At 39.6% G+C, this 26,169-nt stretch overlaps 5 protein-coding genes across 5 annotated transcripts; all 5 read left to right on the top strand.

The window, feature by feature from the left end:
• On the top strand, window positions 6,534-8,033 carry LOC109712165 (aspartic proteinase CDR1-like). Its single transcript, XM_020235588.1, has one exon. The coding sequence runs from the start codon at window positions 6,640-6,642 to the stop codon at window positions 7,981-7,983; it is 1,344 nt and encodes a 447-aa protein (XP_020091177.1). The 5' UTR covers window positions 6,534-6,639; the 3' UTR covers window positions 7,984-8,033.
• On the top strand, window positions 10,408-11,757 carry LOC109712148 (aspartic proteinase CDR1-like). Its single transcript, XM_020235572.1, has one exon. The coding sequence runs from the start codon at window positions 10,408-10,410 to the stop codon at window positions 11,755-11,757; it is 1,350 nt and encodes a 449-aa protein (XP_020091161.1).
• On the top strand, window positions 12,837-14,205 carry LOC109712150 (aspartic proteinase CDR1-like). The gene is made up of 2 exons (XM_020235573.1): window positions 12,837-13,181; window positions 13,339-14,205. Exons 1-2 carry the CDS (start codon window positions 12,837-12,839, stop codon window positions 14,203-14,205), a joined length of 1,212 nt encoding a protein of 403 aa, XP_020091162.1.
• Window positions 15,190-16,530, top strand: LOC109712151 (aspartic proteinase CDR1-like). Its single transcript, XM_020235574.1, has one exon. It carries the CDS (start codon window positions 15,190-15,192, stop codon window positions 16,528-16,530), a length of 1,341 nt encoding a protein of 446 aa, XP_020091163.1.
• On the top strand, window positions 18,560-19,306 carry LOC109712152 (aspartic proteinase CDR1-like). Its single transcript, XM_020235575.1, has 2 exons — window positions 18,560-19,193; window positions 19,293-19,306. The coding sequence occupies exons 1-2, from the start codon at window positions 18,560-18,562 to the stop codon at window positions 19,304-19,306; spliced, it is 648 nt and encodes a 215-aa protein (XP_020091164.1).

Genomic DNA, 26,169 nt, shown 5'->3' on the forward strand with positions numbered 1-26,169 from the left:
CTTTTGGTTAAGAATCTATGCATATAATTATTGTCCATTCCAATCTTTAGGATCGAATAATAATTAAGTAATTCAGTGCTTTGTTTAGCTTTGCTTTTAAGTTAATTTGTTTATTTTATTTAAGAAGCAAAAGCTAAAAATTTGGTAGTTAAAAATGCATGTAACGTTTCTTAACGCTTGAGAAGTGGATAAGCGATTGAGGCCCAACATCGCAACTCTTGTAACCTGTTTGGCTCAATGGTGGAGGGACGTTTTGGCACTGAAATATGCGTTTATGTGTGGTTTAGCATTCTCGTTTGGAAACAGTTGTACCATTAGATTCTGGTCAGATATATGGCTTGGGGACGTTTCCCTCCGGACTTTATTTCCACACTTATATTTTTGAGTGTCTTACAAGGATTGCTTAGTTGTGGATTGTTGCGCAAGAGGGGGATGGGATTGGGGACGCATTCTTGCAAGTTTAGTACCTGGGTCCAAGTTAGATGTAGACTTGGTGCGGGAGTTTATGAACTTCCTTTCTGGTACCTCCCCAACTTCGCAGAAGGATGAGGTCCGATGGAGATGGTCCCCTTCCCAATCCTTTCTTGCTAGATCCCTTTACAGTTTTCTACAAGATGGGGAAGCTAGAGACCCTTCCACTCTCCAGTTGTGGAAGGTGTTAGTGTCACTTAAAGTCAAAATCTTCGTCTGGTTAGTTCTTAGGCGCAGGATTTTCACGATTGACAATATATAGAAAAGAGAATGGCAGGGAGAGCGTATGCGCATACTCTGTTGTGAGGATTCAGAGACAATAGATCTCATGTTTGTTCACTGCACATCTACTAAAATGCTATTGATGAGTCTCCTGGTCAACAAGGGTGCACTGCTACCCACCTCAGTTAATCTCCTTTGGGAGATGACAATTTTGACGTCAGGCACCCTCCATAAAAAGGAACTATCAATTTTGACCGCCACCTGGTGGGTTGTGTGGTGGAAGAGAAACAAACGAATTTTTCAAAATAAAAAGATTGGCCTGCACCAACTGCAGATGGAGATTAGAGACCTTGGAAGGTTGTAGGAACAACACCGGGTGCCTTAATTTTTTGGGGTGTAATTGGGTGTGCCTTGTTCTCTCCTCTTTCCACCTACTTGCTATTTTGTTGTTTCTTTCTTTTTGATTTTCTTTCTCTTTTTTTCTATGGCCTTGTTGCTGCAATCTTGTAGCTAAGTTCATATTTTTATTGAATGAAGCGGTAGTATGCTATTTTTTTTCAAAAAAAAATTTATTTTGGTTTTCAGCTACAACGAATCTTATTTTAGACAAAAATATAACTAAACATGCATTACAACTTCTTGCTTCAACAAGTTGTTAGTATGAAAAAGTTTACATTTAAATTGAAGTTAGCCACACCGGCTCCCGCTATAAAAAAGAAAAAAAAAAAAAAAGAGTTGTACTGGAACAGTACTTCTATAAATTAAAAGCTATTAGCATAAAAAAGCTGCTACTGCTCCATAATGCATAGAGCTATATCCACTTTAACAATACTCTTGAGAATTAAAGCTCAAGCAACACATTGTCTAAGAACCACGAGGGTATATGCGTACGTGTATTATCCTAATCTGATCCGAGGACTCAATAAAATAAACTAATCTGACTTTGCACCTAATGTCACGAATACGTACAGAAAAATGAACGCATGCATCAGGATCTTCAATCCTTAGCAACTTTAAGAAAGAGATCCAGAAATATTTATTTATTTATGTTGGTACGCCCATGAGCTTAAATAAAAAGCTGAGTGCGTCACAGAGCTAATGCAAATTAATTAAGCTTTGCACGCATGTTTGTGTTGCTTAATTACGTGGGAAGTTAGTACGATATCCTCATCCATTAGCAAGGTGGTTAATAAAAATGGCCATTAATCTCCTTAAACTAATAGAGGTATTGTCTAGTCCTTTGAAAGGCTAGGAGGTTACACAAATGGCCACGCTAGACGTCATAGTCCTCGTCGTTGTCGTCGCTGTCGTCGCCATTCCATTAATGTCAATAAATTGACTTGGGCCAAACATGAAAAGAAGCTTTATGTTTTTTTTTTTTTCAATGAAGAAACATTTATTATGGGTACCCTCAATTAAAATTTTTCATACCATGAATGTAGACACATGATTGGAGTAGTCGAAAAGAATAATAAATATTATGAGAGATTTGTAACAGGATTTTTTTTTTTTTTTCCTTCAGAATAATAATAGGCTTTGAAATTTCGAGATGTCTTGTTGATGTGTAATTAATGCAGATCAATCGAGTCCGAGACGCCTCTTCTTCCACAAATATTCTTCTTCCACAGAAGCGATCAGTCCAAGACACTTCCTCCATTAAGGTCAATTTTTTATCGGCTTTGGCCAACATATGGAAAGTAGCTTTCCATTATTTTTTTTTTTTTTTCAGAATAGTATTTAACTATGGGTGCCTACAATTAAAATTTGTCACATCACAGACGTACGCATGATCAGTAACTGAAAAAAATAAATAATCTTATGAGAGATTTGTAGCCACATATTTTTTACTTTCTGCTTTTTTTTCTTCAGAATAATGCGCTTTTTGACATTTTGATTTTTTTTTTGATTTTTTTATCTGCTAATAAGCATAATCAACTCGAGAAGCTGTTCCATATTATATATATAATAATATAATATTATATATATATTTATATATATATATATATATATGATATATATATATAAAATCTCTATAGAGTTGGATTGGGCTACTATTAGTAGCAAAATCTCATTGTTGGCTTACCAGTATATTTTAGCCTTTGGTCAACTCTTTTCATTATTTCTAAACATTGGATTAAATACGTATATACCAGTGGGAGACCACTCAATCCGTAGGGGGACCACTCAACTATAATCGATTAATATCATCTGACCTTACAATTTTTCATGCAAGGTAAATATGTTGATAGCAAAACGCAACTTTTCTATTAATAGTAATCCACCTAATTATATATATATATATATATATATATATATATATATATATATATATATATATATTAGTTTTCACTAGGAATACTACAGTGTAAACGAGCGTTTTCTACCTAATTTGTTTTCGTAGATAGAGCTTACCAATTGACGACTCGACTCCGTTGAACATATTCCTAACCACGTTGAGAAGTGTTTAGAAATTATATTTCAATCTTTTCGAACATCATTGGTGCTAATTACTCAAGAAGGCTTTCAAATAATTTGTAATTGATACATGTCGGATAAGAGGCGCTCTCAGCGTCTGTTATCCGAATCAGGCGTACAAGATATCCAAATCAATTGAGAATTTTTGCTAAAATTCTTTATAACTATTTAAAACCAAGATCATATTATCTTGATCTTGAATAATATAGCAGAACTCAGTAATACAATCATTTTTTAAAGAAATAATTCATTATTTCAAACCAGTTCTTTTCGTGCCGTTGATGGATAAAAGAACAATATCGAAAGTTGCCGTGAATATAGATTTCTACGTGTATAAATTGGTTTTAGATCATATTTTAACGAGCGATCTCAATTTTGGCAAGCTTTATCATCGAATAAATAGGAGAAAAGGCTCGTTATAGCATTAGCTTGATAGCTATGTCTAAGCTAAACTCTCTCCTCTCTCTCTCTCTCTCTCCCTCATCTCTCTCTCTTTCCTCTCTAGATTATATATTATAGCTTTATACTTAATAGTAGTTATATAATATATGAAGTTCGGCTACACGTATAGCTTTTATGAGTGTGGCGTCCTTGTGATACTCTAAGTTTTCAACCTGTAGATTTATTCCATTATATTCATTTTTCCATTTCGTTAGATCATGCTATCTCAGACCAACTACCACCAACCTGGTGGGACCACGTATTATTCTAAAAGTGGGAAGCACACATCAATACTAACCACACATCTCATCAATCAACAGTTAAAAATTATGAGTACAGGGAGTCGTATACTCATAGAGATATTTAGTAACCATAGCCTTATATATATATATATATATATATATATATATATATATATGTATGTATGTATGTATGTGTATGTATGTATGTATATATGTATGTATATATATGTATATCTATAAAATTAGGCTACTATACTATGTAGAGTATCGGAGCTCCGGTACTATAGCCTTGTTTTCGATCTTAGGGTATTCAAATTAACGATCCGCACCGTTAAATATGATCTAGGGTATATAAAGTTCTTATGAATAAAATTTTATTTTTTTTCGACATTGTTTATTTAGTAAATAAATTATATCAAAATAGACGGTGATAATTAAATAATCTTTAAAATTTGAGTATAGGACTTTTAAATTCAAGATCAAGAATGTTAACCTTTTGAAGAAATTTAGATTCTTGTACACCGTTAATTTCTAAACTTGTCATAGTAGTCATTGAAAATTGACAATTTTGAAATGGTTTGATCATAAAGTAAACTATGTCGAAAAAATATAAAATTTTATTTCTAAAAACTTTAAATATCCTAGATCAGTTTTAATGGTGTGGATCGTTGATTTGAACACCCGAAGATCGAAAACGAGATTATAGTACCGGAGCCCCGATACTATAAATAGTATAGGAGACTAGCTCTATATATATATACTTGGTGCTACCAAATTTTTCCGTCGTTAGATTTACCTTTTTGATCATTTTCACCCGTTAGATCATACTATTCAACCAACCATCCACTCAACCCTAGAGGGCCCATATCATCTTAACCGCATATCTTTTAATTCAATGGCGTTAAATTGTTTACAAGATCACTCCAAAAAAAAAAAATTGTAAGAAGGCTTCATACTTTTTGATTTCCCAATGATAAATAAAAAATAATAATTACGCATTTTATGTAATTATTGCTTTATGTGTACTGTTACAAATCTACATATGGTCACTATGTTAGAACTATTTATTGGATACTAAACATGGGGGCCCTTGTCCAATATCAGCCCGTTTTAACAGCGCCTTACGGTGGGCCATTTTTTGTTAGCTGAGCCACGGGCTGAAGTGTAAGAATTTTTTTATAAAATTTAGCCCAAAGTTTGCAATTCATTGAACAAACAAAGTAACTATACAAATTTAGAAACTTTTAATTTACAAAGTATTTGATATTATATTATATTTGTAGCTATTTTATATTTAAAATTTTCTTACAAATCTTGCCATGCATGCGCAAATTTCTGTCAAAATTAATGAGTTTTTAACGAGAAGATAAGACTTGATTGGAAGAATCAATTAACATCAGTATTTCCATTGCAACTATGTTGCTAGAAGGTTAAAACCTTAACAGATCATATAACCTTTTTGGAATGTAGACTTAGAATTTCTTTATGTGGAATACACGGTCAACAAGTTCTTAATATTTCTCATCTTAAAGTAAAACATATGGCTTTAATAAGTAGTGTAGGGCAGGCACTTCGCAACGGATAGGTATTACTTTAACTAATTAAGATATATAATTATTTAAATTTTATATAAATTATAAAAAATAATTTTTTCATTAATATTTTCTTAAGTTTTAGTATTTGTAGGGTTAAATTATTTTAATAAATTTATTTAAAAATTCAATCAAACTTAATAGTTTTGATAGCTATTTTATAATTTTTTTAACTAAGAAATTAAAATTGGAGGACTTATTTCAAATTGTTTGAAAGAATAAGTGAGCAGTGTTTTTAGCTTGTTAAAATTGACAAGAGAAAAAAGAAACTATTACATGCTCCCGGTTTATCTTAATACTTCATACACTACAACTTGTATTAGATAACTAATATTTTAATCTCAAATTAAATTAAATATATTTGATTTACAAAGTTTAGTAATTTAAATTATATTTGATAAATTAGTTTAAAAATATTTATTAAAGATTTTTAAGCATGTTGTATATGTATACATATACAACATGCTTAAAAATCTTTACTTGCATATGGTGCATAACAATGCTGTATATATCTATATAATATTAAATGATTGATAAAATATTTGATAATCAGTATTGCAAAAAATAATATGGTATAATATACATGATATAAAATGTTTAAATAATTTATTGTTCTAAAGAAATTAAATTTATCTTGAATGCATATTTTAGAGTTGGTTTATAATGCAATAGGTACGTTCAAAATTTTTATTGAATATATGCCAAGCTTCCATTAGCTCATACCTAAATTTTACTAAATTTGTTATTAAAAAATTACATAGGTTCATATAATATATTTAATTATAGAAATGATGCACGTAATAATTTTTCATATTTGAGAGAGAGAGAGAGAGAGAGAGAGAAAAGAGGGGACTAAGGAGCACCTGCCACATGTGCATGCTTACCAAACTGGAGATTCATATACATATATACATTTATTTGTTATTTATTATTATGTAGATTTGTTATCTCTTACTTGAAAAGTTAAGATACACATATCTACAATAGATATCATAGAAATGCTTGCCAATATCCATATAAGGTACACCAACTGCACTCTTATTATTTCTGAAGACCAACAGTTCATATTTATTTGACGATCCATGTCTCAAAACTTTCGCTTGTAAGAAGATATCTTCTTGGTTTCAATTAACTTTAGAAATCAAGTACGAACTAGTGTGGTCAAGTAATTTAATCTCCATTCCAAAGGGTAAGAAATGGCTCAGCTATGGCATGCTGCTCTTCTGCTTCTGTTTCTCCCGTCAACGGTTGTTCATTCCCTGCACTTCAATTTGATTCACAAGTACTCCGTCCACTCTCCGCTCTTTCCTGGAAACCTCACCGAAGAAAAGAAGGTGCAGCGCCTTTACGAGGGCGACATGGCTCGTGCGCGGCTCCTGCGGTCATCCCTCTTTGGTCTCAACTACAGTGTAGAACATCTCCGCCCTAATCTCAAAGCCGAATCAGGCATCTACCTGATAGAGGTCTTCATCGGCACGCCGGCAAGGAGAAAATATTACTTAGTGTTCGATACCGCTAGCGCCGTTCTGTGGCTGCAATGCAAGCCATGCATCCATTGTTGGAAACAAGACACGAAAATCTTCCACCCTGCCAAAGAGTCGAGCTCTTTCAATCCCATACCGTGTAATCATACATTGTGCGATCTGAAAGAACCCGGGTGGAAATGCGTTAGAGGCAAGTGCCATTATTCTCTCACATATGGCGAGGGCAGTGCGTCGAGGGGCATCCTTGCCTCCGAGACATTGGGATTCGCATCCGAGGGGTCGTCGCGAACGGAGTCGGTTCGCAACTTTGTGTTCGGCTGCGCAAATGACAACCGAGGTTTCCAAGCACATGAAAAATTTTCCGGAATCTTTGGCCTTAATATGCAGCCGTGGTCACTGACAAACCAACTGTCGGGCCGGATTGGCGGTCGGTTCTCGTATTGCCTCTCTCCGATGACAGGCCACAAGCACCCTCCGAGCCGGCTGAAGTTTGGCAACGAGGCTGTGCTTAGAGGCCCTGGAGTAAAAACCATTCACATTGTTCGCTCGCCAACTGCAGTGTCATACCCCCTCCCTCTCTCTGATGTGAGCGTTGGTGGCCGCCGCCTTGGTTTTAAACCGGAGGACTTCGCCATGCGCAAAAGGGCTGACGGCCGCATGGGAGGGGGATTCATCATCGACTCGGGAACGACGTATACGATATTCAGCACCGGAGGCCCGTACGAGAGGATAACCGAGGCATTCAAGGCGTTCTTCGAACCGTTTAAGCTGCAACCGACGAAGCATGGTCGGTTTGGCGTGTGTTACAGGCTGCCGCAGGAGGAGTCCATGGTGAAATTGCCGAGCATGACACTCCACTTTGGCAATCACACCTATTATTTAGTGCCCCCGAGGTATACAATTGTGACGGAGGGGAGAATAATGTGCGTCGCCATAACAAGTTATCCGGGCTTGAGCGTTCTTGGATTACATCATCAAATTGATTATCATTTTTCCTTTAATGTCAAAGAGAGGTTATTATCCTTCGTTCCTGCAGATTGCAGCAAAGTTGAATAAAATCTATGTTTTAAGGCAAAAGCCAATTCCGGTATCATAGAACATCAAATTTGGAGACTAATTAATAAATTTTGGTTATTATTTAGCTGGAGCAGGATTGAATTCGGGGTTTCAGCTTATGCTCCTTCCCTCAAGTCTTGGCTACACTTGTAGAGGCATTCTTTTTTTTTTTTTGGTGCATAAACATAGCACGTTAGCCGATTCTTTTTTTTTTTTTTTTAAAAAAAAACTTAAATGAAAAACTTGCACTTTCATATTCCAAATCTTTGGTGTGTTACGTACTATCACTAATCCCTCCGTCCATTAGCACATCATAGAGAGATTAAATTGTGAATCTTTGGTCTATTATCTTCTCTAAACCTAAAGACCAAGTCCTTGAATTCGTAAACATGACTATGTTCAGACTTCGTTTGGTTCGGGTATAACCAAAAATTAACTATTACAGGAATAGATACAAGTATGGGGATAAGAATAATAGCATTTGGATGAAAATTGGTTGTTTCCGTGGATAAGACAAATAGTATTTGGATAGATAATATGAAATAAGAAAAATAGTTAGTAGTTATATATAGAAAATGAAAGTGTTTGTAGGAATAGTTATACCAACTTATTTCAGATATCCGAGAACTACTATTTTCGGGTAAAAAAAAAAAAAAAATTGTGTTTGGATATAAAGGGGGATATGGGGTTATCCCTCCCTTTATTCCTGATCCAAACGCTACCTCAGAGAAGCAGCTCCCACACCTCTAAGAATAATAGCCCACTTCCATCCCCTACTAGAATAAGGTCCGTTAATCCTGGTATTCTTTAGGACCACTTCCAATTTTTACCTGAAACTACCAAGGTTATGTACGTCTTTGCTGGAATTGTTTCCTTTATATTGTTTTTAGTTTCATTAGCGTTAAAAACCTGTAGTCATAGAGATCTCCATTGTCTGTTTGTTACATTTAGATATTTTTAAGCTACGTAACAGTACTTTGACGTATTACTTGGTTTATTGCTCATAGTGCAAAATTAGCACCCAAGAACTCAATTGACGGGGATAAATTTTCATATCTTAGAACTTTCGCAGGATATGTTTAGTAATCACAACTTTAATAGATTCAGTTGAAGACCAATCCTAAATTCCTAATCCAACTCATGCCCCGGGAGCAAGCATACCATCCAATTTGCTCAACACAGTATTGGTGTCGCGCGTCTTATAGTTTGGGACCAAAAGCGTCATTTACTCTTTTTATATTTTAATTTCATTCCAGACGATCGACTTTTTTTTATTAATTAGTACGAAAAAATATATTAAACTATCTAATAAATTTTAGAACGCACAAATCTTAAAATTAAAAGCCAGCCAATCATATTTTAGAGATTCCAAAAGATTTAAAATTGGAAATTAATTACTCATTGGACTATAAATATGATAATATTAAAGTTAAAATAAAAATATATAAAACTTTTCGAAAATATGAATTGTTTTGAATCAACTATCTAATCTTTCAAAATTTTATTTTTACTATCCAACTTTTCTTTTCTTTTTTTTTTTTGAGAAAATAGGTAGCAAGCTACCTGCTTCATTCTACTATCCAACTTTTCTACATGTTATATTTGAGTCAGTCAATAATATTCTGACTTCAAAAATTTGAATGCATTATTTAGCATTACATATTTATTTAATATACTTCATTTAATTCTCGCAACTATATTTATTAAAATAAATATTAGCTTAAACTCTATTAATATTTTTTATTTTTTATTGTACAATCTATATTTAAGTGATCAATATTATAAAATTAAAATTTATGTTTAATATATACAATCTAAACTATTTTAAAATTATATGTAAAAAATAATGTATTTTAAATTTTTATAATGATAAAAAATTAAATTGGGGTAAAAGAAGCAAAAGTCTAATTTCCCAAGTCCAAATCATTGAAAATAGAAAATAATTAAAATGAGAAAAAAATACTGGGCCCAGCCCCTCACCGATCCGGTTGGGGCCTACACCCACCCCCACTGCCACTATAACTCCCCCTCCCGCTCCCTCCTGCCCCTCTTTTCTCACACGTGGGCTCAAGCAACTAAAGATTCATTATATCTATAAATAGATATATATAAATTATTGTATTCAATAAGAGAGGTGAATCAAGATTCTGGCATTCTTAGAATTTGTTATCTATTTCATGAAAAGTTAAGATATATATATCTACAATAAATATCACATAAATGCTAGCCTATTTCTATATAAGATGCAACTAATGCACTCTTAATTAATATTTCTGAGACCCCGATAGTTTATATTTATTAGATGATCCATGTGTCAAAACTTTCGGCTACAAGAAGAACTCTTCGTGGTTATAAATTAATTTTAGAAATCGAGTAAGCACTACTGAGGTGAAGTGAGTTAATCTCTATTAGAAAGGGTAAGAAATGGCACAACTATGGCATGCCACTCTTCTACTCCTCCTTCTCTCGTTAACAGTTGTGCATTCCCTGCACTTCAATTTGATCCACAAGTACTCCGTCCACTCTCCGCTCTTTCCTGGAAACCTCACCGAAGTAAACAAGGTGCAGCGCCTTTACGAGGGCGACATGGCTCGTGCGCGGCTCCTACGGCCATCCCTCTTTGGTGTCAACTATAGCTTAGAACTTCTCCGCCCCAATCTCAAAGCCGAGCGATACAACTACCTGATAGAGGTCTTCATCGGCACGCCGGCAAGGAGAAAATATTACTTAGTGTTCGACACCGCTAGCGCCGTCGTATGGCTGCAATGCAAGCCATGCATCCACTGTTGGAAACAAGACACGAAAATCTTCCATCCTGCCAAAGAGTCGAGCTCTTTCGAACCCATATCATGTAATCATACATTGTGCGATCTGACCGAACCGGGGTGGAAATGCGTCAAAGGCAAGTGCCACTACACTCTCGAATATGGCGAGGGCTCTTCGTCGAGGGGCATCCTTGCCTCTGAGACATTGGGATTCGCGTCTGAGGGGTCCGGAAAGGAGTCGGTCCGTAACTTTGTGTTCGGCTGCGCAAATGACAACCGAGGTTTCCAACCACATGAAAAGTTTTCTGGGATCTTTGGCTTTAATATGGACCGGTGGTCACTGGCGAGCCAACTGACGGACTTGATCGGCGGCCGATTCTCGTATTGCTTCTCTCCGATCGTAGGCCACAATCAACGGCCGAGCCGGCTAAAGTTTGGCAACGAGGCTGTGCTTAGAGGGCCTAGAGTGAAAACCATTGACATTGTTCGCCTGCCAGCTGAAGAAATATACCAATACCCCCTCCCTCTCTCTGATGTGAGCGTCGCTGGCCGCCGCCTTGGTTTTAAACGAGGGGACTTCGCTATACGCAAAAGGGCTGACGGCCATATGGTAGGGGGATTCATCATCGACTCGGGATCGACGCATACGGCATTCAGCACCGGAGGCCCGTACGAGAGGATTACTGCGGCGTTCAGGGCGTACTTCAGACCGTTTAAGCTGCAACCATCGAAGCACAGGCTGTTTGACGTGTGTTACAGGCTGCCGCGGGAGGGGTTTAAGGGGCAACTGCCGAGCATGACACTCCACTTTGGCGATCATGCCGATTATACGGTGCAACCCAAGTATACAATGGTGGAGGTTGCGAGGAATACGCTCTGCGTCGCCATAACAAGTTATCCGGGCTTTAGCCTTCTTGGATTATATCATCAATATGATTATCATTTCTCGTTTAATGTCAAGGAGATGTTTTTATCCTTCGTTCCTGCAGATTGCAGTAAAGTTGTATGAAATTTATGTCTAGTGTAATAGCCAAGTCTCAAATTTGGGGACTAATTAATAAGATTGGTAATTTATCTGTAGCATGTTTGAATTCGGGGCTTCAGCTTATACTGCTCAAGATTGGGATTTTCTTTATATTGTTCGTAGTTTCATTGGCTTTGAAAACTTGTAGTCGCAGAGATCTCCATTCTCTGTTTATTACATTTGGATACTTTATAAGATACAATTTGATCTATTACTCGGTTGATTACTAATAGTGAAAATTTATCAACCAAGTACTCAATTGACAGGAATAATTTTTTATATCTTTTATATATATATAATTGAGCTCCTATACTATTAAAAGTACCAAGTCATTGGTGCTTGTAAGGTTTTAGTCATTGGATTAAGGGATGTGCGGTTAAGATGATTTGGGCCCCCTAAGGTTGAGTGGGTGGTTGGTTGAATAGTATAATCTAACGGATGAAAATGATCAAAGGCGTAGAACTAACGGTAAAAAATTTACAAGTACCAAATACTTGGTACTTTTATAAGCACCATAGCCGGACTATATATTATTTATATTTATATATAATATATATATATAATTTATATATATATTTACAAAAAAAAGTAATTTATTTTCGAATTTTTTTTTATAAATTACTTATCTGAATAATTGACAAATCAGTTTTTTAAGCCATATTTTTCAAAAAATTTAAAAATTAAGATACGAACTTTATTCGTATTATATCCGTACCGAAATTTTGCCGAATTCGAATTAACTAGCTATTATATGTACAAGTTAATTATGATACTAAGCGGTTTAGAAATTAGTATTTAAAAGTTAATAATAACGTTGCCGGTTAATCAAGAATCTTGTAAGGTACGATCTAGTGTACACATAGCAGCACCGATTTGAAAAAAAAGAAAAAAAAAAAAGAAAAAAAGAAAAAAGAGAGAAGATATGCATATCTATAGAGGATATTATTGGAATATCCAAGTAATAAATTTGGATCTTTAAAGTTGAGACCCCAAATTTTGTAATAAATTTATTTTAGAAACTAAGATACAAACAAACTAAGACACAAAAAAAAAAAGAAGAAGAAATGTACGAAGCTCTTCAAATAATTCCTCCTTTGTTACTTCTGTCCTCAACAATTGTTTGTTCCCTCCATCTCAATCTGATCCATAAGCACTCCATCCACTCTCCCCTCTTTCCCGGAAATCTCACCGCCGGCGAGAGGCAGTTGCGCCTGCAAGCCGACGATGAAGCCCGCACCAGACTTCTGGAAACGTCACTGCAGTCAGGTCTCAACTACAGCGAAGAGAATCTCCGTCCATATCTCGCCGCCGAAAAATTTGTCTACATGGTTGAGGTCTCAATCGGCACACCAACCCATGATGAGGACAGGAGAAAATACTACTTGGTGTTAGATACCGGAAGCGGCATTGTATGTATGGCTTCAGTGTGAGCCGTGCATCAATTGCTGGAACCAAATCACCCCTATCTTCGACCCGTCGAAAGATTCGACCACCTTTGCGCCGATACCATGCAATCATCCTTTGTGCGATTTGCGACAATCGGCGTTTAAATGTGTCAACAACCAGTGCCGCTATAACATCCGCTACATGACCCCGGCTACTTCGAAGGGCGTGCTCGCCTCCGAGACGTTGGGATTCGCGTCTTCGGCTGGGTCAGCTCGGACGGAGTTCGTCCGCCACTTCATCTTGGGCTGCGCGCGCGACAATCGACAATTCTCTCTGCCGGCGAGGGTGGCGGGGGTCTTCGGCCTTAATATGGAGCCGCCATCACCGGCGAGCCAAATGGAGGGGAGAATCGGCGGGCGGTTTGCTTACTGCCTCCCGCGGTTCACAGGCCACGCACAGCCGCCGAGCCGTCTCAAGTTCGGCGATGAGGCTATTCTCCGGGACCCTCACGTGAAGACCCTCCAATTCGTGCATGTGCATGGGAAATTCAGGTACTACCTTCCCCTCATCGACGTAAGCATCGCCGACCGTCGCATTGGTTTCGCGCCTGGCGCTTTCGCCGTGCGCAGGCAAGGGCAAACAACGAGAGGCGGTTTCATCATTGACACAGGGACGACATACACTAGATTTATCACAGGAGGCCCGTACAAGCAAATAATGGAAGCGTTCAAAGAATACTTCAAACCGTTCAAGTTGAGAAAAGCAAAATCAACAGCCCCGGGCTCTCTTAAATTGTGTTACAAGATCCCGCGCACGGGATTCACAGCATTCCCAAGCATGACGCTCCACTTTAGCGAAGGCAATGATTTTGTCATACAGCCGCCTAATGTGGTGGTGCAGGCAGAGGAGAAATTCTGCATTGCCGTGGGTAGTCTTAATGTGGTGAGCATTCTGGGATCGTATCAGCAGCATGACTACAAGATCTCGTATGATGTCAGAAACAAGTTGTTGTCCTACGCTTCTGCGGATTGCAGTCGAGTTGTATGACCTAAAACCCCTCCTATAAGATCAAAGAAAGACTGTCAAATAAATCAAGAAGACGAATTAGCGCGACCCAAATCGGAGGGTGGTTTGGGGATGCCTTAATTCCCTGCTTTATCTCATAAGCTTTAAGAATCTAATAATTAATACCAATTTTGTTCTGACACGCTACCTTGTTTTTTTTTAAAAAAAATAAATTTAGCTGAAAATGTAAAGCAATAAAGTTTCGAATTTAAAATCTCATATACCAATCATCAAACTCTTTACTACTTGCGCTATGAACAGTCAGTAATTAATACCAATTTTTGATGTAAATCCGATCCAGACACCGACATGATAAAGCTCTTCATCGGCGTGCCTGCAACGGTACAATATAACTTGGTGTTCAACACAGTAGCACCATCTTATAGATGCAATGCAAGCTATACATCCATTGTTGGAAACAGGACACACCAATCTTTCTACCCAGCCAAAAAGTCGAGCTCTTCCAATTAGGTCCAATCCGACCTGATCGAGTTGGATTGAACGAGTTCATCTTGCACCCCACTACGGTCCCGGGCACATGTACTTCCAATCTTATTTTATGCCAACAAATAGGCCAATTACAAGACTACAATATTATCTATGATCTACGCTCTAATTCTGTCTTTCTAATCCAATAGATGTGCCAAACAAACCACATTCACAGACCATTAAATACCCATTTAATGATTTCACCCTTTTTTGTCCTTTATCAAGAACATATATGGCTTCTGCTCTTTGCTATTTGAAAAAGTAAGATATGCATATCTGCAAAGATATCATCAAAATGGTAACCAGCATTTATAAACTTTGCGTACAGTGACTCGCTCTCGGCATTCCAGAGAGTTTATATTTTAATGATCCATGTCTCAACACTTCAGCTTTTGAGAAGATCCCTACTTGCTTTGTGTTAATTCTGTTTAAGTAGATATTGCTAAGATTAGTGTTTCTGTTCAGGTGGAGTAAGAAATGACATTAGCAGGGCATATCTTTCTCTTGCTCTTGTTTCCCTCATTAACAGTTGTTCATTCCCTGCACCTCAATTTGATCCACAAATATTCTATCCACTCTCCGCTCTTCCCGGGAAACCTCACCAATAGTGAGATGGCGCAACGTCTTTATGCCGGCGACAGAGCCCGTGCGCGACTCCTACGACCATCTCTATCTGGTCTCAACTATAGTATAGAGCAACTCCGCCCTAATCTCAAAGGCGACCCTTCATCCTATATGGTAGAGCTCACTATCGGCACACCTGCTCGAAGGAAGTACCACTTAGTGATGGACACTGGTAGTAGTATCTTGTGGATGCAATGCAAGCCATGCATCCATTGTTGGAAACAAAAGGTGCCAATCTTCGACCCGGGCAAAGAGTCAAGCTCATTCGACCCCATACCGTGCAATCATACGTTGTGTGACTTGAGCAAACCAGGTTGGAAATGTGTGAAAGGCCGATGCCACTACTCAATTAAGTATACCGAAGGGTCTTCAACTGAAGGCGTCCTCGCCTCGGAGACATTAGGCTTCGCATCTGACGGACCCGAGAAAGAGTTTGTTCGTAACTTCATCTTTGGTTGTACTCACGATAGTCGAGATTTCACATTGTCGAAGGAGCACTCGGGGATCTTAGGCCTCAACATGAATCGATTGTCGCTGCCGAGCCAATTATCGCGACAGATAGGTGGTCGGTTCGCATACTGCCTCTCGCTGCTCACGAATAACGCGCATCCGCCGAGCCGACTCAAGTTTGGCGACGAGGCCGTTCTTAAAGGCCCTCAAGTCAAGACCATTCCCTTTGTCCACGTGCCGAATGAAATGATATACTACCTTGCTCTGTCTGACGTGAGCGTCGCTAATCGTCGTCTTAGGTTCAAGCCGGAGGACTTTGCTGTTCGGAGAGAAGGGAGGCATTTGAAAGCGGGCTTCATAATCGACACCGGATCGACCTATACGATATTTAGCAATGGAGGGCCGTATGAGCGGATCAGCAAAGCGTTCGTGGAGCACTTCAAGCCTTTTAAGCTCCGAAGGACCAAGTATAGTCCGTTTGAGGTGTGCTACAAGGTTCCGCGCAAAGGATTCAAGGGGTCGTTGCCGAGTATGACGCTCCACTTTGTCGGCGGCGTAGATTACGTAGTGCAGCCAACGAATATAGTAGAGGAGATGGAGGAGAACACAATCTGCGTCGCCATATCGAGTCTTCCTGATATGAGCATTCTTGGAGTATATCAGCAGTTTAATTACCATTTCTCCTACAATGTGAAGGAGATGTCATTATCCTTTGCCCCTGCAGATTGTAGCAGAATTGCATGAAATTTATGTTTGTCGTAGCAGACAATTCAATGGCATTAAAGTATCGTCAGCTCTAATTTCGAGCTTGTTTAATTAGATTTGATAGCATATAAAGCTTGCATGACGGGGTTTTCATGTTTCAACTTGTAATATCGAAATCTAGTAAGTGAGATCTAGCGATCCTTATCATTTAAGATCGGGCCTTGTTTGAGTCAAGGCGACACTTGTGCTGATGTTTCAGGCCTTGACCGTCTCTGGGTCGCTAAACCGGGGTTCGGCAAGATGTTCCGAAAGATACAATCATTTCTGACCTTCCAGATGCTCCACCAGCAGCCTACTAGGTCTGTAAGTCAAGGCTGGTGAAAGAGTGGGATCTTCTTCTAGCTACTTAGCAATTTCGGACCCAACCCCATTTCTTTTTTCTTTTTTTTTTTTTTTTTTTTTTTTTTTTTTTTTTTTTTTTTTTTTTTTTTTTTTTTTTTTTTTTTTTGTGCCTTGTCTTTCTTTCGGGGCCGTGTTGCCCCACTCTTGTAGCTTAATTCATCTTTTTAATGAATGAAGCGGGTAGCGTGCTACCTTTTTCTCAAAAAAAAAAAAAAAAACAATGAGCTAGATCCAAATTTCCTGGTCCAGCGACACTTCATTTTGCCCGCTTACAAATTTTTACGGTCAATCACTTTCCGTGTTTCAAAAATTTTGTGAGAACCTGCTCCTTATAGGAGATTGTATGAGGGGGATTAGAATTCTTTATTCAATTACTTTTCCAATTCAAACTATAAGAACATACCATCTTTTGTTGAGAAAATTGGTTAAAATAATCTTACGTCATGCCATGTATTTCTAGGAAATTTATGGCCCTTGAGTTTCTAAGAATTTTCTTAAAATTTTCTTATCTTTTGTGATACCAGTTTAATCGTACTCCCTATTGATGGTTTAGCCCCTTTTTTTTTGTGAAGAGAAGATTATGGTTTCGGCTTTTTATCTTCCTCGGAAACTTTTGGGCTTCTCCAATCTGCTTATTTTAATAAGATAGATATGCATATCTACAGAAGATAATATTAAAAATGTCCAAATAGCGGGTGGCATGCTACCTTTTTCTCAAAAAAAAAAAAAAAAAAAATTATGGACCCAAATTTATAGGCCTTGTTGCCTCACCCATGTAGCTTAATTCACCTCCCGAATGAATGAAGCGGATAGCATGCTACTTTTTTCTCAAAAAAAAAAAAAAAAAAAAAAAAAAGTCCAAATAGGGAACTTGGGTCTATAAATTTGAGGCGCCAACACATTGAACTTTGTAATAAAGTTTATATATATTGTAGGAACTAAGAACAGAAATGTTACAAGCCTGTCGAATAATTCCTCTTCTGTTGACTCTCTCCTCAACGATTGTTTGTTCCCTCCATCTCAATTTGATTCATAAGCACTCCATCCACTCTCCCCTCTTTCCCGGAAATCTCACCGTCGACGAGAGGCAGCTGCGCCTGTACGCCAACGATGGAGCCCGTGCTCAGCTTCTGGAAACAAAGCTCTCAGGTCTCAACTACAGCGAAAAGCATCTCCGCCCTCATGTTGCCGCCGACAAGTTCTTATACATAGTGGAGCTCTCAATCGGTACGCCGAGCGGTGATGAGGAAAGAAGGAAGTACTACATGGTGTTGGACACCGGGAGTGGCATAGTGTGGCTTCAGTGTGAGCCGTGCATCCATTGCTGGAACCAAATGACCCCCATCTTCGACCCATCCGAAGATTCCACCACCTTTGTGCCGATACCCTGCAATCATCCCTTATGCGATTTGCGATAACCGACGTTTAAATGCGTCAACAACCAGTGCCACTATAGCATCCGTTACTTGACGCCATCTTTCTCGAAGGGCGTGCTCGCCTCCGAGACGCCCGCATTTGCTTCTTCAGCAGGTTCAGCCCGGACAGAGTCCGTCCACCACTTCGTCTTCGGCTGCGCTCGTGACAATCGAAAATTCTCGTTTTCGGGGAAGCTAGCAGGGGTCTACTCTTCGGCCTTAATATGAAACCGCTGTCTTTGACGAGCCAAATGGAGAGAACGATCGGCGGACGGTTCGCTTACTGTCTCCCGCGGTTCACCGACGACGCACAGCCGCCGAGCCGGCTCAAGTTTGGTGACGAGGCTATTCTACGGGACCCTCACGTGAAGACCCTCCAATTCGTGCATGTGCCCGGAAAGTTCAAGTACTACCTTCCTCTTATAGACGTGAGCATCGCCAGCCATCGTATTGGTTTTGAGCCTGGTGCTTTCACCGCCCGCAGGCACGGGCGATCGGTGAGAGGCGGTTTCTTCATCGACACAGGGACGGTATACACGAGATTTATCACAGGAGGCCCGTACGAGCGAATAATGGAAGCGTTCAAGGAATACTTCAAGCCATTTAAGCTGCGAAAAGCACACTCAAAAGCCACGGATTTTCTTAAATTGTGTTATAAGATCCCGCGCGAGGGATTCACAGCATTCCCAAGCATGACGCTCCACTTTAACGAGGGCAATGATCTTGTCGTGCAGCCGCCTAATGAGGTGGTGCAGACAGAGAATAAATTCTGCATTGCGGTGGGCGGTCTTCTGATGGTGAGCGTTCTTGGAGCATATCAGCAGCATGACTACAAGATCTCATATGATGTTCGGAACAAGGCACTATCCTACGTTTCTGCAGACTGTAATCTAGTTGTACGACCAAATATAAATTTATAGAACCAGCTAACCTTCTGTTATCTCTTCTATCACCTATTTTTTCTTATTTTTATTTGTTTTGTAGACCTGCTGTCTTAACTCTATTACGAAATTTATTTTTTTTAATAAATGAAGTGGATAGTTCGCTATTTTTTAATAAATGAAGTGGATAGTGCGATGGAATTCGATGAAATTAGAAATACAAGTAAAAGAATAAAAAAACACACACACATCAAATCCAGTTTATTTACTCGCTTGCATGATCTGCGCTGCAATCCGCCGGAACATAGGACAACACTCTGTTCCGAGTGTCGTACGAGATGCGATAGTTATGCTGCTGATACGTTCCAAGTATGTTCACCAAATTCGACCTCTCTATAACAACACAGAATTCGCTCTGTACCGTCCACACCATGTTATCCGGCTGCACGACGAAATCCTTTCCGTTCTCAAAATGGAAAGTCATGCTCGGGTACGCTGTGAAGCCGCCCGCTGGAATCTTGTAGCACACCTCGAACTTCGGATGGCTCGCCCTCGCCAGCCTGAACTGCTGAAAGTATTCGATGAATGCATCTCTCACTCGCTCGCATGGCCCGCCCGGCGTGAACATGGTAGCCCCCGTCCCCGAGTCAATGATGAACCCGCCTCTGTATACATTCCCCTCCTTCCTCGCCCTAAAGGTTCCCCGCGCAAAGTGTAGCCGGTTCCCGGCTACGAAAGAGCAATTGTTTGTAATCTCCAAAAAAAATCTTTGTAATTTCTTTTTCATAATGAAATTCTCTCATTTTTCGTTCGTTCTCTGTAAAAAAAATTTCACGTAAATTCTTGTGTTTAATTTTATTTTACTGTTTTTATGGTTTGTCCATTTTGCGATCGTTTTTTGTTGTTTCTATTTGTGTGTTTATTGTAACAAATAATCATGCATATCAAATCAATTTAAAGGCTGTGAAATAAGTGTTCTACAGATATAGAGCTTGAGATTCCTAGCAGGGGATTGTCTAAATTGATTCCTTTTGCCATCCATAGCACAATGCAATTTAGAATATTAAACCAGTGATTATTGGGTATTCAACTAGCTAGAGACATGAAATGGGCTCCAAAACTTCTATAAGCTGCTCGTTATAGAAAATTGTGTTAGCAATTAAATATACTTCATTCAGTTACTTTTTCAATTCAAACCATAAAACCAAGTATCTTTTATTGAGAAAATTAGTTAAAACAAATTTTAATTTCTATGAAGTTTCTAATCTTTTGGTTTTTTTGTTTTTTTTTTTTTGTGCGCTAAGATGAGAGGGTTTTAACTTTTAACTTCTTATCTTCCTCCGAGACTGTTGAGCTTCTCCAATCTATTTATTTGAAAAAAAAAAAAGAAAAAAAGATATGCAGATCTACAGAAGATATTATTAAAAGTATCCCATGATTGTTTGAGCTTCTTGTTGTACGCACGAATTAATTTATGGGGCGATGCAGTACCATGACAATTGGTAAAAGCCATGACAGTTTATTACTAGCTTGCCAAATCTGCACTGCAATCTGCCGGAACATACGATAACACTCTGTTGCGGGTGTCGTATGAAATGCGATGGTTACGCTGCTGGTACGTCCCGAATATATTCACGGAGTTCGACCGCTGTATGACAACACAGAACATGTTAGGTGCTGGCCACACCACATTATCCGGCTGCACCACAAAATCCTTCCCGTTCTCAAAATGGAGTGTCATGCTCGGGTATGCCGTGAACCCGCGAGTTGGAATCTTGTAGCACACCTCGAATTTCGGATTGCTCGACCTCGTTAGCCCGAACGGTTGGAAGTAGTCGATGAACGCTTGTTTCACTCGCTCGTACGGCCCCCCGTGCACGAACATGGTAGAGCCCGTCCCCGAGTCGATGACAAAGCCTCCTCTGTATTTGTTCCCCTCCTTCCTTGCCCTGAAGGTTCCGTGGGGGAACCCTAGTCGTCGTCCGGCGATGCTCACATCTGCAAGCGGAAGGAAATAATGCGCAACGTCAACAACAGCAAAAGGGACCGTCTTCACGTTCGGTCCGCGCAGGACAGCGTTATCGCCAATCCTCAAAATGCTAGCAGTCTGCTCGTTCTCCGTATATTTTTGAAGGCAGTATCCGAACTGGCCTCTGAGATCATCGCTTGCCTGCGTCAAGAAGGAAGTGCTCATCATGTTGAGGCCCATGAAGCCGGTGATCTGCGGATACAGTCTGAAGTTTTGGTTGTCACGCCCGCACCCGAAGACTATGTTGCGGATGAACTCCATCTGTCGGCCGTCAGTTGCGAAGCCGAAGGTCTCGGTGGCAAGAACTCCCTTCGTGACTGCATGACTATCATATCCGTGGGTGTAATGACATTGGTTGTTGACGCACCGCCGATCAGGTCGGTTCAGCTCGCACAAAGGGTGATTGCACGGGATCGGAGCAAAAGAGTCGGAGTGGACAGGGTTGTAGCGTGCACGCAGTGGGCTCCAGCAGTTGACGCACGGCTCGCACTGAAGCCACACGAGGCTGCTTCCGGTGTCTAAGACGAAGAACTGGATCTCATTCGAGCGCGAATGTGCAGGCGTGCCGACATGCACTTCCACCAGATACAGGTTGCTAGGTGTGGGGAAGACGTGCGGTCGGAGACGCATCGTATCGTAGCTAGCATGCGGTGCAGAGAGGGTTAGTTCGACGTGTTGAGCTCGAAGAGTTGAGTGGTTTGCCAGCCGTATCATGAGCTCTTCGCTGGTGAGGTTTCCAGGGTAGAGAGGAGAGCGAATTGAGTCACTGTTGATCATTCTAAGCTGTAGAGACTGTGGCAAGGAGAGGGAGATGGTGAATGGTAGGCAGAGGAGGAGGATGTGCAAAGTTTTGACCAAATTGTTCATTGTATTTTCTCACTGAGTTCTGCCCCTCCCAAATTAAGGGGTGCATACACTGAAAGTTTTATAGCTAAAAACACTTCATTAAATGAGATATTAATTGTGGACTATAATGAATTTAATTGAAGATAGCACTTCGTTTAATGAGGTATTAATAATTGCGGGATTATTATGGATTTAGTAGAGGATATAATAACAATAGATTTTTTTTGTGATGGGAAGAGGCAAAAAGTTTCATTCAATTTAGCTTAAACTGTTCGCTGCATCACAAAAATTGGAAAAAAATAGAAAGCAGTTTTCATTGCTATATGTTCTAAGGATGTATTTCACGGTCTCTTTAAAGCAAACATCAAGCAGAACAAAGTTTGAAATGTTTAAACTTAGATTAATAGCAAAGCACCAATCTTTAAGTAAAATAACCAAACAATAACTGGTTCGTTAACAACCGCCGAGTATCACTCATCTACTTGTCCGTTACATACATAAAACACGTACTAAACATGAAGAAAAGCTACACCTACACAGTATCATCGCAGAAGAAAACGAACTGCTAAAAGCTACCACTCTGCGGCCGCCGCGGCCTCTTTGCGCCACATTCCTTGGACCGGAGCCAACTCTCAATCTCTTCGAGCCTCACGCTTAAGAGCTCCAGCTCCAGCAGCCTGCGCTTGCACGAAGGCGCTCTTGGCGGCTTCTTCGGAGCCGGCGGGCAGCTGGTGACTTCGAATGCCAGCCTGCTTTCTCAATCGATCGGCGTGCGGCATTCCTCCTCCTCATCCTGGGCTGTCGAATGATCCGCAAACGGCAGCGCCATCGAGATCGGCTGCAGGGCGGCAAAACCCGATAGCGCACGAGAGAACTCCTCTGAACCGAAATAGGAGTCAATTTTGCCGACCTCCAAAGCCTCCACAATGCTGAGCCGTGCTCTAGAGAACTCGATCGAATTAGAGGCGGGGCTCCTCCGCCCCACAAAGAAGTCACAGAAATCAGAATCAGAAACCTCTGCATTCAAATCGAAATCAGAATCTGAAACCTCCGCATGCAGATCGAATCGCTCTACGCACCTCGGCGGGGAGCCACAATCGGTATCCACATTCAAATCGATTATCCCAGCACCAACAGCAAACCCTAGCTCCGTGCACAGTGAGGAAGGACAGGGATCGCCGACTCGTGAACCACAATCAGGATCCATATTCAAATCAATTATCCCAGCACTGGCACCAAACCCTAGTTTCACACACCTCGGCGGGGAACCATAACCGGGATCCATATTTAAATCGATTGTCCCGACAATGGCACCAGACCCTAGCTCCATGCACTGTGGCGAGGGAGAACAGAGATCGTCGTCTCCTGAACCACAATCGGGATCAGCATTCAAATCGATAGCACCAAACCCTAGCTCTGTGCACTGCAGGGAGGGAGGAGAGGGATCGTCAACGATGCAATCAGAAAAATTGAAATTCGCCATGGGAGAGAGCAAAGACGCAGAAGATAAGAGAATGCGAAGGATTGGTTTGAGGGGATATATTTATAGGCTTTGGTGAAGACGAATCCAACGGTGGGAAGGATTGGTTTGAGGGGATATATTTATAGGCTTTGGTGAAGTCGAATCCTACGGTGGAAAGGATTGATTTGAGGAGATATATTTATAGGCTTCGGTGAAGTCGAATCCTACGGTGGAAAGGATTGATTTGAGGAGATATATTTATAGGCTTCGGTGAAGTCGAATCCTACAGTGGGTCGAAATTGAATCCCAGTCGGGATTGAAGATTTGACCAAATAAGTTAAGTTAAAAAAAAATATAAAATCTACTGTAAATAGGGGAAATTGTTGCATGCACCTGGTGTATAAGTATATCTCATACACCGCCTCATAAAAAACAATCATAATAAAGCTTTTCAAACGATAATTTAATTCATTAGAAATCACAAATTTAAATACTATTTTTTTATTATAAATGAAACGATATCTGTTTCTACAGCACTGGTTTTTAATATTACCTTTCAAACCATAGACCTTCAAATAGTAATTTAAAAACATTAAATATAAAAAATGAGATCAAAATAATATTAAGAGCGTGTTTGGTTCGATTCTCTTCCACCATGAAATCGAAATCGGAATGGATAAATTCATTTGTAGATGTTTCGTATGCGAGAGTCTCATCCCGATTCCGAATTCGGCCCCACTCAGCTCTTTTTCCAATCCGATCTAGGAGGTTGGATTAGAAATTGAATCCGAACTGAGTGGATATTTATTCAAATTAAATTTATTTTTTTATTTTTTTAATTAAAACATGAAGAAGTAAAATTGGCCTAAATTAAACACCCAAGTCTAGCTTAACTTTTTCACTCAAAGCCTGCTTACTAAACATTTATGTGAACGTATACGATATTTTGAGTTACGCTCAATTGTATTCCGCCATTTCAAAAANCTTGCACGAAGGCGCTCTTGGCAGCTTCTTCGGAGCCGGCGGGCAGCTGGTGACTTTGAATGCCAGCCTGCTTTCTCGATCGATCGGCGTGCGGCATTCCTCCTCCTCGTCCCGTGCCGTCGAATGATCCGCAAACGGCAGCGCCATCGAGATCGGCTGCAGGGCGGCGAAACCCGATAGCGCGCGAGAGAACTCCTCTGAACCGAAATAGGAGTCAATTTTGCCGACCTCCAAAGCCTCCACAATGCTGAACCGTGCTCTAAAGAACTCGATCGAATTAGAGACGGGGCTGCTCCGCCCCACAAAGAAGTCACAGAAATCAGAATCAGAAACCTCCGCATTCAGATCGAATCGCTTTACGCACCTCGGCGGGGAGCCACAATCGGGATCCACATTCAAATCGATCATCCCAGCACCAGCAGCAAACCCTAGCTCCGTGCACTGCAGGGAGGGAGGAGAGGGATCGTCGACGATGCGATCAAGAAAATTGAAATTCGCCATGGGAGAGAGCAAAGACGCAGAAGCTAAGAGAATGCGACGGATTGGTTTGAGGGGATATATTTATAGGCTTTGGTGAAGTCGAATCCTACTGTGGGAAGGATTGGTTTGCGGGGATATATTTATAGGCTTTGGTGAAGTCGAATCCTACTGTGGGAAGGATTGGTTTGAGGGGATATATTTATAGGCTTTGGTGAAGTCGAATCCTACTGTGGGTCGAAATTGAATCCCACTCGGATTGAAGATTTGACCAAATAAGTTAAGTTAAAAAAAAAAAAAAATACTGTAAATAGGAGAAATTGTTGCTTGCACCTGGTGTATAAGTATATCTCATACACCGCCTCATAAAAAACAATCATAATAAAGCTTTTCAAACGATAATTTAATTTATTAGAAATCACAAATTTAAATACTAATTTTTTATTATAAATGAAACCATATCTGTTTCTACAGCACTGGTTTTTAATATTACCTTTCAAATCATAGACCTTCAAATAGTAATTTAAAAACATTAAACATAAAAAATGAGATCAAAATAATACTAAGAGCGTGTTTGGTTCACTTTTCTTCCACCATGGAATCGGAATCGAAATAGATAAATCCATTTGTAGATGTTTCGTATGCGGGAGTCTCATCCCGATTCCGATTTCCACCCCACTCAGCTCTTTTTTCAATCCGGTCTAAAAGGTTGGATTAGAAGTTGAATCCGAACTGAATGAATATTTATTCGAATTAAATTTATTTTTTTATTTTTTTAATTAAGACATGAAGAAGTAAAATTGGCCTAACTTAAACACCTAAGTCTAGCTTAACTTTTTCACTCAAAGCCTGCTTGCTAAACATTTATGTGAACATATACGATATTTTGAGTTACGCTCAATTGTATTCCGCCATTTCAAAATAGATACTTGATGTTTATGATTGATACCTTTAAAGCTTCTATTTTGTTTTAACTCAAATTATTCTAGGCTAAACAAGTCGTTGGACGAAAGCACCGACAAAGAAGGAAAGTAATAAAAAATAATGCTCTAAATTACTAGATAAAGAAGTGGCGAAAATAAGGTCGAATGTGAATTTAAACAACAAGAATATTTACAATAGTTTAAGAAAAAACAGAGAACTTAATTGTCAAATGCCAGCCCCAGTTCAGCAGAAGGCAAT

The sequence above is a fragment of the Ananas comosus genome, linkage group 6, assembly GCF_001540865.1.
Source record: "Ananas comosus cultivar F153 linkage group 6, ASM154086v1, whole genome shotgun sequence".
In the NCBI taxonomy this organism is placed as follows: domain Eukaryota; kingdom Viridiplantae; phylum Streptophyta; class Magnoliopsida; order Poales; family Bromeliaceae; genus Ananas; species Ananas comosus.